This window comes from Trachurus japonicus, chromosome 24 (genome assembly GCF_045865225.1).
Source record: "Trachurus japonicus isolate A0001 chromosome 24, Traja_1.0".
Taxonomy (NCBI): Eukaryota; Metazoa; Chordata; class Actinopteri; order Carangiformes; family Carangidae; genus Trachurus; species Trachurus japonicus.
This window is the reverse complement of record NC_140930.1, coordinates 1,993,590-2,008,174: the sequence shown is the minus strand read 5'-3', so window position 1 is coordinate 2,008,174 and position 14,585 is coordinate 1,993,590. Positions and strand designations below refer to the sequence as shown.

The following is a 14,585-nucleotide window of genomic DNA, read 5'->3' as shown; positions in this document are numbered from 1 at the left end:
TCAAATACACAATCCAACAACTCCACAATGCTCTGGTGGACGAGTTGTGATCTGCACATTCACCACGCTATGAGATAACAGAACGTTACCAGACAGAGTTGTTTTAGAGGCAAATGCAGAGACTGTTGATGAAAAACTGTCCCTGAAGGCAACGCGCATCTGCGGTTTTGCATGAATTTACCTCTAAAACAACTCTGTCTGGTAACGTTGTGTTATTATCTCATAGCGTGGTGAATGTGCAGGTCAAAACTTGTCCATGAGAGCGTTTTGGAGTTTTTGGATTGTGTATTTGATGAGTTTGACGAGGGAAACCAAGACATCCCATTAGCCTATAGCGTATTTCTGACCAGCTTGTGGCTCGGCTCTAAAAATCTAAAAATTCTAAAAATACCTTGTACCGACAAATAAAGGTAACGAACTTACTCCTAAAACTAGTCTAGGGTCTATAGGGATAATGGTAATGGGCCAATTTGCCAAAATGTTGAACTATCCCTTTAAGTACAATTGTTAATGAGAATATACATAATTCCTCTCAAGTTTTATCGTGTGTCTTCTAATGTTCCTGATGTTTGTAGAAATTGTATGATATGAAAATGTCTTCAAAAGTTTTTAGAATATATTCAACAGACTTGACCTCAACCAAACTTGCTGACGGCAGAAGAGCCACTACACTTTTATGCATGCCCCATAATTGACAATATGGATAAAGCAGCTATACATTGCCAAGTTCAAAGACTTTGTTCAGCTGTGGGAACTACACATGAATGCATCCTCACATAATGGGGACAGCACAGAGTTTATGGTCAGAAGGGCACAGAGTGAAGCCCACACGTGGAGTCAGATCCAGGTCATCCTCTGAAACTCCAGGTGGAGGAGTGAAGCGGAACTGCTGCAGGAGGGTGGTGAAGAAGAGGAAGAGCTCCATCCTGGCCAGACTCTCTCCAAGACAGACTCTACGACCTGCAGGAGAGAACAAGAAACACCTCAGGTCATCAGGAACACAGAGAGTGGACATGTCGTAAGGGCTCAACTCACGAACCTGCAGAAAAGGGCATGAAGGCGTCTCGCTTGACAAACTTTCCGTCTTTCTCCAGGAAGTGAGCAGGATGGAAGGAGTGAGGTTTCTCCCACTCGTTCTCGTCACACAGCACAGACATCAGCAGAGGAAACACTGTGGTTCCCTGTGGAAAACAGAAGATTTGAGATCAAATTAAACACAACACAGACAGGAAGAACTAGATCAACATGGCTGACAATCAGCACACTACCATCCCACATTATTAAATGTGTTCATCTACCAGTAATTGTTCACATTTGTATTTATTGTGTATCATCCTATGTGTCGGCTTCTATCCTCCACATCAGGAGCTCTGTTCAGTCTGACCTTCTTGATGAAGTGACCCTGGAAGGTGACGTCCTGACTGGTTTTGTGAGGCAGTGAAAAAGGAACAATGTTGGCCACTCTCTGAATCTCGTGGATGACAGCGTCAGTGAAGGGCAGGTTCTTCCTGTCTTCAACCTGCACCTGACGACTTCCTATCACACTGCTGATCTCCTGCTGGACCTGGTCTGAGAGAGGGGGAACCTTTCAAGATGCAGCTTGTGATGTTAATCTTTGTGCATCTGCAGCTCCTTACCTTGGATTTTTGGATATTTCGCCATTAACAGAAGTCCCCATCTGATTGTAGTTGATGTTGTTTCAGTGCCGGCAGCAAACAGATGAATGACTGTCATCAAAAGGTTTTCATTATGGAAGTGACTGTTGGTGATCTCAGAGTTCTGCACATAGAGAGAAAAATCAAGAAAATCTTTATGGTAGGCCTTTATCTGACCTCAGTGAAGATTAGGTTTGTTCTTGTTCTCATATACAAGACATAGAAAAAGGTTTAGCAGTACCTTGACATGTTTCAACGGTATTCTTCCGTCTTCTTCAGAAGTGTCACCTGATGTTGATGTGACGTGTCTTTTTCTGTGTCTTGTATATAAGAACTTACATTTAACTATTAAAACACAGACATAATGAACCCCTTTGGACTGTTTATTACTCTGTTTCTGATTGACTTGTTTGAAAAAAAAAGAACCAATTGCAGGCACTGTGTTGACCTCCCTCATATATGGTATGCTCACATGTTGACACTGTCAGCAAGAGACAGGAGACGACCAGTGCACAGTAGTGGTTGCTTTTGTGTTGCTTTCATAGTCATGCACCACAATGTCGTCCAGGTAAACTGCTGTCCCCGGGACCCCAGCGAGAATTGTGGACATGACCTTTTGGAAGCAGCTGGGGGCAGAGCTAAGACCAAACAGCATGCGCGTGTACCTGAACACCCCAGCGTGTGTCGCAAATGCCGTGAGGTCCCAGCTGCCTTGGTGAAGGGGAACTTGCAGGTTGCCCTGGCGTAAATCCAACTTTGACTAAGACTGTTGATCCATGTAAAAGAGAGGTGAGCTCCTCTGCTGTAGGTAGAGGGTATTTATCTGGAATGACGGCTTTGTTGACTTGTCGCAGATCCACACAGACCCGGAGACCCCCTGACTTTTTCTGTGCGACCACCAGGTTTGAGATCCAAGGTGCCCTCCCGGAAGGTGAGTGGCAGGCACCTGAGGGGCTGAATAACTGGTGTCACGGCAGGGTCAACCAGTGGTCGATGAGTGAATGCTGTCAAGTGGCCCAGGCCGTCGAACTGCGCTGGCCAATGCTGGTGCATTGTTGGGGAGACCTGCATTATAGCCCTTCCACTATTGTCCATCAGAAAGAATTCCAGTGCAATGAAGAGATCAAGGCCAAGAAGGTTGGTTCCCCGCTGTGCCACATGAAAAGGGAAGGAGGGAAGGTGCGTCGTACCATAGCGGACAGGCAGGTCAAGGGTGCCCACTATCTCAATGGCAGAATTTGCATACCCCCGCAAGCTTGTGGATGGGGGTCCCAGTGGCATGCGGGAAAATAATTTCCTGTATGTGGCCAAATTGAGTGGTGACGCTGCAGGATGAATGGCATGCTTACCTCCCCCAGATGCACTGTGCAAGGGCACTGTGCTCTTGTTGCATGGGAATTGGGTCCCACAGTGGGGCAGTGGGTCTATCCATTTGTTGCACAGGCAGACTGACCAGCTATGGCATGCGCTCATCTCTCAGATCAAACTGTTAAAGTTGCAACGTTTCAAGCTAAGAAGATAAAACTCAAGTTGTAATAAATCTAGTTTTCATTTGATGCACTTGACTCTAACTTGGAAACACAGCAAATCGTGTTTGGATCAAGTGGAGCTATATTAATTGTGTGATAATTGCATTAAAAATTGACAGCACCAATCTTTACCTTAACAACTTTGATGCATAATTTTCAGCTGTAATAAAATGTTGTCAGGTGAGTTGTTTCTTTTTTTTTTGCATCAAACTGTGAACATGTTTATTGGCTGCAAGGTTTCACCAAAGACATTTTAACAGGAATGTCTATGGGTATTGACAGCGATCATTAGAGGACCTGTGCAGGCCTACACAAGGATTTAATGTCTACTTGTGAAATCAACAATCATTGCACTATAGCAGTTATGATAGGCAGGTGATTACCAACCTCCAGATGTTGTTTGTGGACCAGGAAGGCATCTATAAAACCTCTGCACATCTCTGGATTTAGGTTCTCTTTGAGACGTCTGAGCAGCTCCAAGTTCATTTTCCTATTGGCTTTGTACAGTTTGTAGAATTTCTCTCTGTTAGTGATCCATCTCCCCAGCCACGGGAACAAGTTGTACACCTGTCAAAATATTTGTATACATATCAGTATTTGAAATAATCTAAAGATGTTAACAGATAAATCCAGTTTGATTTAGTCTCAAGAGTAAATTTACTTGTATTTAAATCACAGAAATGAAAGTCTTACCTGTATTGATGGAGTGCCAACTAGTTGAATATTTCTAGTTGTCCGATCCACCAAGGATGTAAATTCAGGATCATCATATTCAAACCTGCTGCCATAGACCAGGGAGCAGATGATGTTAGAGATTGAATAGTTCACTGGTTGGGTCGTATCAAAGGCTTCTCCTGCAACCACCAAACAAACAACAACAATCAAAATAACATGTAATTCTTCTCAGACCTGTTGCTTATCATGCAGCCGGTTAAGACACGTACCTTTGAAATTCCTGAACACCTCAGTGAGGTAGTGAGTTTCCTCAGAGATTTTGTCCACACAGGCCTTTTTACCCATCCCATAATCTCTCAGGTTGGTCAAAGCAAAGCGCCTCATTTCTCTCCATGAATCACCATTGGACCATATAACCCCTGAGATGAAGCATTTCAACAAAATATGTGTGAGGGAAATTCATCTCTATTGATGAAATGCTCCTTTAACCATTCATAGAGAGATAGTGTGTGCACTCCACACCATCCTTACAAACACAGCAGGAACAAAACAATGTCAGATATTTATAGAAACATTTTGTCCTCATTGTTTCCCTGAGATGTAACCTGACCTCTCTGACACACATACTGAGAGGACAGGCCTTGTTTCTTTGTGTGGGTTATTATTTTTATTTATTACAGGAGCCCCATTAGCTGATGTTATGGACATCCAGCTAGTCTTCCTGGGGTCCTTGAGTTACAGTAATTGGTACAAAGTTGAAAGTCAAATAATACAAATAACAACAGGCAGATAACAACAACAGTAAAAAATACTTAGAAAGGACTCATTTGACCAATCCCAGTAAACACTTCTGCAGCTTTCTCTTAAAATAACTCTTTCTTTGTGTGAAAGTTGCTGTATGAATGTCCCCTGGAAGCTGATTCCATACTTCCATTCTTGTCTTACCATGTCCTCGACTAATTTCTCGCATAATGAGCATTGGATCTCTGTCTCCAAACTCTTCAGCGTAGTTGACAAGTGCCTCCTTCACCGTCTTGTATCCTGCCAGGACCACCACCTTCTTTGGGCCCATGTAGATGGTGAACACTGATCCATATATCTTGGAAAACTAAGAACAGCAGCACATATTCTAAATATATATTGTTAGGTAAAACACACACAAACACTCATTAAAAGAACATGAAAACATGAATCACACAAGTCTGTTCATGTGTCCACATTTACATAAACAGCTGCTTTTCCTATTTCTTTGTCAGACAGTTTAGATGGAGCCTGATTCAAATGCACACAAACACATTGGAAAATCCACAGAGATATGCACATGCATTAATATCCTGTAGAACTGCAGGAACCCCAACTTCAACCTCAAACACACATATCAGCATATTCAGGGTTTTCTCAACAGTTAACTGGGATTTAGTCTGAAATTAGTCCTCAAAGGCAGCGTTAGTCAGAAGGAGGAAGTGGATACCTTCATAAAAGACTTATAGGGTCTCTTCAGGTCCATCTGCAGCAGGTTACCAAGCAGAGGAAGAGGTCCGGGACCTGGAGGTTCTTTCCTATCATCCTGGGATGTGAAGCTGAAGGTTGAAGCAAGGTAGACCAGCACCAAGATCAGGAGAGTCCCCAACAGAGAGACAGAGCTGGAGGACTGGAGGAGTGTCTCCAATATCTCCATGTTGGAAGAAGTCTTGATGCTGTTAGTGTCCTGACAAATGGTTTCTGTTCAGAGCCTCTTTTAGAGTCCTGTTCTTGCAAAGAGCAATGTAGTTTTTGTTCCTGGAGAATAGGCACAGCCCAAAGGGGAGGGGCTGACTGCGGAAAACTGAGCCTACAAGCTTTAGTTAACTCCTGTTACTCTTTCGCAACCATTGACGAGTCAACTATTAAAGTCAAAACCGTTTTTTTGTTTGTTTTATAGACCCTCTCAGGTACCCTGTGTGTGAATATGGTAGTCCTCTGATATGTAAAAACTATTTCAAACTACAATCAAAACATAATGGTTTTTATAAACTGTGATCTGTGAGTAATCAGTCTCCTTGAATGCTGCTCTGGGGACAAAGTGTAGCGTGCTGTACGCCTGTCGGCTTCACCGTGCTGCCAACTTGGCGACTTTCTCGCTAAATCTGGCGACTTTCCAAACCCTCTTGGCGACTTCTTTTTGTCAAAAGCGACTAGCGACAAATCTAGCGACTTATTCCGGTGCTGTTACAAACGTTTCTTGTTTGAAGATTCTGACCTGAAAGCCCGTTATCACTGCTGTTTTCAACGTGCAGAGGGCGCTGTGAGCCGTCTGCCCCGTCCCAAAGCACTCACCGGTGGCCAGTCACACAGGAGTGTCACGGAGCTGCTCCGCTGCAGCCAGAGACCCGCACTGCTGCACTCCACGCTGCCCAGTTTTGTCTACAAAAATATTTATTTAGCCATAGAAATGATTTGGGACACGCCACACTGCAGAGTAGCCTACCGGTAAAATGAGCGGATTGCCACTTGACACAAAAGTGCATTTTTCTCTGAAAGTAGAGCGGGAGCTCCGTTTTTGGAGAAACCAAGCTCTCTTCTTCTCCTTCGTACTCACAAACGAAACGGTGGAAAAGCTCGCTGTTTTTTCAAGGAGCATGTTGGAAAGTTACTCTTCAACCACGTGAAAACCGTTTGTTTCTCGGTGATGTACAGAGTTCGGTTTGACGTGAGAAAAAAGGTAAACAAATAGCCAAAAACATGTGGTCCGGAGCGGATGTGATGAGCAATTAGTGTGGTCGCAAAAGAGTTAAGCATGTACAGTAGGTCAATGCCCCCCATCTAATCTGGGCCAGAATCATACTGCCTCGTGCTGTTCCTGTTCAGTGCCAGGCAAAAATATAATGTTTGATGATAAGGTTTGGCAGGAAGTGTGATAACATCAGTTAATTTGGTGCAGTTTTCACTAGTGGAGTATATCATGCTGTCTTAGGCTAATCGTTTGTTGCTGCTTTCACTTGTGGATGCCTTTCTGGTCCACAAGAAAAACCTGGAGGTTTGAAAAATCTCTGTGGTGATATTTTGGGTTACAGTTTGAATCTGTGCCCAGATGTACACAACATTTCTTTTGTTTTGCATAGCTCATTTAAATGTGGGAACAGATTATTTTAGTCTTTTCTGAACATGACAACCTGTTGTTGGTTTTAACTTTCTTTACATATTTTAAATAGGCTACCAGTTCAGTCCAGTACAGAAACAGTCAGCTGTCATTAACCTGGAGGCTCTTTCTGTTCATTTTGTGTGGTGATGTTGGACAGTTAAATATCAATAAAGATATTAGCGAAGGTAGTTAGGGGGAAGGAATTACCTGTAAGTACCTGGTACAGCCATAGGGCTCAGTGAGGATTAAATCCTGTCATGAGTCAGATAGGACTCAAAGAAGAATTACCAGATGAACACAAGGAATATGCTTTAAAGCGTTTACTTGGTTTGGAAGGAGCAGAAAGACAGACATACATGTCCAAATATCTACGAGGAGTGCCACCAGGCAGAGGTGCAAAAGTCGGACAGGCAAATAGGAGAAACCAAAAAACATACAAGGATCAGGCAGACAGGCAGGGAAAACAAACCGGTGAAGAATATTTAAAAAGCTTACACAGGCAAACTGGGACCACAATCTGGCAAACAATACAGGACGGTGAAGGAGGCACTCGACTTTGGACTGGCTGGGTTTAGGGGGTGGGGCCTTGTGCTGCCAGGTGTTGAGCTCCAGGACCAAAGGAGGCAGGTGATGTCATCACGGCCACGAGGCTCAGAGCAGGTGAGACAGCTGCTGGGGAGCCAAGATGGCGATGGCGTAGGAAGCCGGGCGCGAAATTTCTCCGTCAAACAAATTGAGGATTCGTGAAGAGACAGACCAAAGATGTGGTAACTTTTACGTTCTAATGAAAAAGTGACTTTGACACATTGGTGTATTGGCGCCAAGGCGGGTGTACCGTGGAGAGAAGAAAAGAAAAAAGAAAAAAAAAAAAAAAAAAATTCGGAGGAAGTTTGGACGCAAGCTAACCTAGCTTAATTACGCACCTTCGAACATTGGCGTCGGAGAGGGAGGGGAGGATGACTTCCATTGCTGCCGTGGGTGACTCTGGGGAGTCGGTGGAGGTGAGTGCACCAGGGGAAAAATGCAACGAAGATACACCTGAAGACAACATGGACACACTTTCTGCCCAGTCTTGTGAAGCTGAAGCTAAACATATCAACAAACGGAAGAAGCGGGACTCTAACGGTAACGGTGACAGTGCAAATGTCAGTGCCGACATTTTGGCAGCTATCCAAGAGCTCTCAAATAAACACGACGAGACATTCCGCAAGATTTCAGTGATTGAATCCACAACAGAAACAACGTCTCAACATATTGAAAAACTCTCTTGTACAGTTCAGCAACTTGTGGTTGATATTAATCACCACAAAGACATTTTGAAGCAGAACGAGATCGAAATTGAACAACTGAAAAAAGAGAGCCGGATTCTGAGAGCAGGAGTTGCTGAAAACAAACGCTACAGTTACAGATGGACACTGAAACTACACGGAGTAAGGGAGGAAATGAACGAGGACGTGAGAGCAGTGGTGATTGACATCCTTGGGAAAGTGGCCCCGGGACTTCAGGAATATCTACAGGAGGGTATCGACATCGCGCACCGCCTGGGTCCAAAGAGAAAGGACGGATCTCACCGGTCCCTCATCATCCTCTTCGCGCTGCGCCGTATCCGTGATGCTGTTTGGAAAAGTGCCAAGGGCTGCAAGTTCCTGCGGAACAACAAGCTGCGTCTCACCGAGGCACTTTCCCCAGAGGATCGAGCGGCCAGAGAAAAACTCTGGCCCCTTGTGGAAAAAGCAAGGAAAGAAGGTAAAAAGGCGTCCTTCCTTGGGCCTTATGCTCTGATAGAAGGAAAGAAGATTGACCATTTAGATATTGATTAAAGCCTTTTCCCCTGGCAAATGAAGAGGTGAGTCACACAGCTGGATATGTTTGGTAAACATCCCAAACCTTCACGTCTCCAGGACGGTTATAAAATAACTAGCCTATGCATAGACTTATTGACTATGAACTATTAATTTTTGAAGACGACTGATGAAGAATGCTGTCTCCAGGGATATTATAACTATGCATAGATCGGAGGTGACAGAGGAAGATTGCTATGTTTCCAAACTATTGATATTAAGAAACAACTTGTAGAAGAAGGTCCGTTAAAGACACCAGCAGTTACATTTACATTACATTCTTTGGATTAATCCCACACCCTTATACAGAAAAGTATTATTTGTTACAAAGGGTAAGGAAGATAAATGGTTAATTAAACTTTTTTCTTTTTTTCTCTGATAACAATTCATTGTTCATTCATAGTTTGCATTACAAAGTTGCTTAACTATTCAAGCAATAATATTTTTTGAGAAGCGAAATATGTTCATCATATTTAGTTTATATAACTTACAGTTAAAAACAATCTGAAGGAAAATACGTTCTGTCTGAAAGGCAGTATTCTGGGTCTAACCCAAGGTGTTTAGTTATTGATGAAATCAACTTAAACTAACAGTGTTTATGGTACCAGCACTATATTTTTCTATAGTCACAAAATGTTTTGGCTGTCTATCACTACCTCGTTTAAGGAGTTTAAAACACACTTTAAAGTTCTACTTGTTATCTATTTGTGAGAGCTACTTAATTCCTTTATTTATTTATTTTGTTTGTTTGTTTGTTTGTTCTTGATGGATTTTAAGTTTGATTCTTTAACTGTTATGTCATTGAATGTCAGAGGTATACGCGATTTGTTGAAAAGAAAAGCCACTTTTTTATTTTGTAAAAATAGCGAAGCTGACTTAATATTTTTACAAGAAACACATTCAAGTGAGTCAGATGTAAAGTTCTGGAAAGGGCAGTGGGGAAATAAGATTTACTGTAGTCATGGTACTAACCGTTCTGCCGGAGTCTCTATTTTGTTGCATAGATTTAAAGGGGAAATCTCAGAGGTGATGTCTTCACATGATGGTAGATGGATTATCCTAAGTTTTAAGCATGATAATTCAAATTTTATAGTATGTAATATTTATGGACATAACTCTCATCCATCCAATAAGATACTTTTCAGTCAGATAACCTCTAAAATAAATGAACTATCACACAAATACCCTAACTCTTATGTAATTTTAGGCGGTGATTTTAATGAGTGCCCCGATGATGCAATAGATAGATTCCCCCCAAAGTTGTGTCAATCTCTTATAAACAGCAATATTGTTTCAAAACTTTGCTCAGATCTCTCCCTGACAGATACATGGCGTTTTTTTAACCCAGATATACAGGATTTTACATGGTCTAAGAGTAACCTTTCATCTAGATCCAGAATTGACCTTTTTTTAGTTTCTTCCTCTGCTCTTCAGTATGTTAAAGATGTCTCTCATTCTTTTGCTCCATTGTCAGATCACAAGAAAATCACACTGAATTTAGGGAGCTCACAGAATACATCTAAATTAAGAGGATACTGGAAATTTAATAACGCCCTTCTTAAAGACAAGTGCTTTAATGACAATATAAAAAATCTAGCTAATGACATTTTTAATGAAATTGCCGTCAATGAACATACTCAAAAATGGGAGTACTTCAAATTTATGACAAGAAGTATTGCCATAAAGAGAGGTAAAGAGTTAAAAGCCCTTAAAAATAAAACAGAAGCTGAATTGCTGAACAAAATTGGTCTCCTCTTATCTAAATCCAACTTATCTTCTGAAGAGGAGTTAGAAGTAAAGGAGATGCAGTTAAAAATAGATCAGATTTATATTGAGTTAGCAAAAGGTGCATTTGTGAGATCAAGAGCCAAGTGGCTGGAAGAGGGGGAAACAAACTCCAGCTATTTTTTTGCTTTGGAGAAAAGAAATGGTCAAAGAAAGTCACTAAGTATGCTCAATATTAATGGTAGTAAATGTACAGATCAAAAACTAATATCTGATTCTGTTTTTTCCTTTTATAGCAACTTGTACAAATCAGAATTCAACAACCCCTCTTGTGAAATGTTTATTAGTAAGATTAGAAAACACATAGTCACAGTTGATGAGGACTTAAAAAAGACTTGTGACTCTAACCTGACCAGAGAGGAAATCAAAACGGCTCTGTTCTCAATGAAAAAAGGTAAATCCCCAGGAGTAGATGGGCTTTCAGTCGAATTTTATGTTCAATTTTGGGATATCATTCAGGAACCTTTATTTTACATGTACTGTGAATGTGTTGGTCAGGGAGAGATGAGTACAACTATGAAACAAGGTGTTATATCGCTAATTCCGAAACCAGATAAAGATAAACTATTGATAGAAAACTGGCGACCTATCACTCTTCTTACTATTGATTACAAGATTCTGGCATCAGTTTATGCAGCTAGATTAAAAACAGGTCTTTCTCACATCGTTGCTGAAACACAATCAGGTTTCATTAAAGATAGACACATAAGTAATAACATCAGACTTATTTTGGATCTACTGGACTATGCAGATTCAATACACTCGGAAGCTTTCATTCTTTTTTTAGACTTTTATAAAGCTTTCGACACCATTGAACATAAGTTTCTTACAGAATGTCTTAAATTGTTTGGTTTTGGAAATGCATTTATAGATACTATTGAAATGTTTTATAAAGGAATTAATAGCTCAGTGATTATCAACCACAGTACCTCTAATAGATTTGATATAAACCGTGGTGTTAGGCAAGGGTGCCCGATTTCACCTTTTCTATTTGTTTTAGTTGTTGAACTATTGTCATTAAACATAGTACATGATACAGATTTCAAGGGCATCTCTATATTTAATAGAGAAATAAGAATCTCTCAACTGGCGGACGATACAACTCTTTTCTTGAAAGACAAAGAACAGTTGGTCAAAGCTATTGATTTAGTTAAACAGTTTTCATTAGCATCAGGCCTGAAACTTCATGTATCTAAATGTGAACTGTTGCCCATACAGAACTGTGATGATACTTTCATAGATAATATCCCAGTAAAAGCCTCGGTCAAGTATTTGGGCATTCATATAACAAAAAATTTGATAGCAAGGCAGCATCTGAATTTTTCTGGAAGAATTAAAAAAACTAGAGATATCTTTAACCTCTGGCTTCAGAGGGACTTAACATTATACGGCAGGGTCCTTTTGTCAAAGGCTGAAGGTGTCTCTCATTTTGTTTATCCATCTCTTTCTCTGTTTGTGAATGATGCCACTGCTAATGAAATTAACAAGCTTTTTCTGAACTTTGTCTGGAGAAACAAAACACACAAACTTAAAAATGCAGTTCTATCTAACAGCAGAGCGGAAGGTGGTCTTGAAATGCTGAATTTCATTGATATTATAAATACTTTTAAAATGAACTGGTTAAAAAGATGTTTGGCACATCAAAATTCATTGTGGTTCTTCATCCCCAATCATATTTTTGGAAAAATGGGTGGACTTGCTTTCATTTTAACCTGCAACTACTCACCTGACAAGCTTCCGGTCACGCTGTCCAAATTTCATAAGCAATCACTTCTCTCTGGGAAACTATGTTTCAGTCACAATTTTTCTCCTCACAAAACTTTGTTATGGAACAATGAATGTATTACTATTAGAAATAAGTCTCTTTTTTATTCCAAATGGTTTGAGAGAGGTATAAATAATATTTTGTCTGTTTTGGATGAACATGGTCTTGTCCTCTCCTATGAGAGTTTTTTATTGCGTCATAATTTCCCTATACCTTTCAAAGAATACAACTCTGTGATAAGAGCAATCCCCTCTGGCTTACTTAGTTTAATGAAAAGTCACTTATCTTTTTGTGAAGAAATTAGACCAGAGGGTAAATCTGTTTTGCTTGTGAATGGTATCAACATAAAAGACAAGAAATGTAACAATAAGCATATAAGAAATGTTTTTCATGGTAAAAAGAGGCTTTCTCCACGAGGAAAGTTTTATTGGCGCTCTCATATAGAAGACATAGACTGGGAAAAAGCATGGCTTTTGCCTCACAAATACTGTATTCATAATAAAGTTAAAGAAACTAATTTTAAAATTCTCCACAAAATATATCCTGTTAACTCCCTCATTTCAAAATTTATAGATTTGGACAGCTCCTGTGTTTTCTGTGGCCATACTGAAGAAACTTTAAATCATCTGTTTTTTGAATGTAATGTAACAATGAAATTTTGGTCAGACTTGTGTTCTTATATTTTCTCCCATGTAAACATGTCATACTGCTTCTCCCTTAAAGATGTTATATGTTATTATGAAAATAAGAAGAACAGGAGTCTTCAGTATTTAGTTAATTTTTTCATTTTATTTGGTAAATACTTTATTCATAAGCAAAAGTTTGCAACCTCCAAACCAACCTTTTCTCATTTTTTAATTGAATTCAATTCTCTCTATAAGTCCCTAGCCTTAGTTAAAAATAAGAAGAACACAACTTTTTTAGAAAACTATGAAAAGGTATTTATTGTACTTCCTGACATTTAATGAAATTTGTTAACAGTGATTATTACACACCTATGTATTGACATGACAATATTTATTTATTTTTGTTTTGTTTCTGTTTGTCTAATTTTCTTCATTTTCTACTTATTTGAGTGAGATCCTTGCTGTATTTATTTGTTTTATCCATTGTCTTTCTGAATGTGGAGCAGCTCTCGTGTTGTGTTGTGTGTCGGTGTTTGACACTTTTTGTACACTTTGAACACTTAAATAAAGAAAAAAAAAAAAAAAAAAAAAGGTGAGACAGCTGCTGACAAACTGACCCGGAATCAGTTACACCTGGCGTTAACATGCGTCTCCATGTCCACATGTTTGCACTGGTAAATCAAAATAGAAAAAGGAAAATAAATAGTAGAAGAAGAGAAAACAGTAGCGTCATCCTCACTCCATTCACGAGTATCCACAACGTCTCCACTGCTTCTGACGCTGACCTTCATTCCTACATTTCCTCTCTTTGTCAATTTCTTCTTCTAATTCAGCATGGCTTCAGCTATGGCTTTCAGCATTCACACGCATTTTCCTTATGGAAATGCTCTTTCTAGTAATTCTCACATCCTCCGGCATTTTTTGCAGTCCAACTAGTCCTGTATACTTTCTGCTACTTCAACAATTAAAACATCAAATTGTGCAGCTTCTACTGGACATTCTTTCTTTTAATACTCTTTATACTTTTTTTCAAATATTAAACTTTTTCAGATTTTTTTGCCCCATAGGAAATGCATTGGAACAGTCCTCAAAATGTCAGGACAGAACACACCTGTTAGAATGCACCTGAGACCATAGACACCTCATTGCTCTTTGTATCAGTCGCTGTAGCGACTAGAACCAGATCATGACCAGGTCAGTACCGGGTTTACTTCTTTCTTCCTTACTACCTCTCTCTCTGTCCCTTTCATTCGTTTTTTCTTTCTTTCTACCCCTCTCTTTCTTTCTTTCTTTCTTTCTTTCTTTCTTTCTTTCTTTCTTTCTTTCTTTCTTTCTTTCTTTCTTTCTTTCTTTCTTTCTTTCTTCAAACTCTTCAACTGTTACACATGCAATATTTCAACAGTTTCTTCTTCAGAACTCCAGTTAATTAGCAGCAGGTTAGCCTACCAGGGCTTGCTGGGATGACCCTCCCCATGGGCTGGACCTATTCTCCATAGGAAACTACAAAATGCTTCTTTGTTTACATACACGTCCACAGAGCTCAAGATTCTAGAAGGAAACCTGTATGGTTGAGACACCCTGGGATAAT

At 40.1% G+C, this 14,585-nt stretch overlaps 1 protein-coding gene across 1 annotated transcript; it reads right to left on the bottom strand.

Annotated features, from left to right (window-relative positions):
* Window positions 1-715: 715 nt before the first annotated feature.
* On the bottom strand, window positions 716-5,575 carry LOC146961107 (cytochrome P450 2K1-like). The gene is made up of 9 exons (XM_085771210.1): window positions 5,331-5,575; window positions 4,805-4,967; window positions 4,129-4,278; window positions 3,878-4,038; window positions 3,572-3,751; window positions 1,638-1,779; window positions 1,385-1,569; window positions 1,040-1,181; window positions 716-960 (listed from the first exon to the last, which is right to left on the bottom strand). Exons 1-9 carry the CDS (start codon window positions 5,535-5,537, stop codon window positions 773-775), a joined length of 1,518 nt encoding a protein of 505 aa, XP_085627336.1. The 5' UTR covers window positions 5,538-5,575; the 3' UTR covers window positions 716-772.
* Between the last annotated feature and the right edge of the window lie 9,010 nt (window positions 5,576-14,585).

Bases quoted from the DNA above. Each gene is read 5' to 3' on its own strand.
- LOC146961107 (XM_085771210.1), bottom strand. From the start codon at position 5,537: ATGGAGATATTGGAGACACTCCTCCAGTCCTCCAGCTCTGTCTCTCTG. The intron at 4,039-4,128 runs GTACGTGTCTTA...TGGTGGTTGCAG, and splicing joins GGTGTTCAGGAATTTCAAAG to GAGAAGCCTTTGATACGACC. The intron at 3,752-3,877 runs GTAAGACTTTCA...ATATTTTGACAG, and splicing joins TTGGCACTCCATCAATACAG to GTGTACAACTTGTTCCCGTG.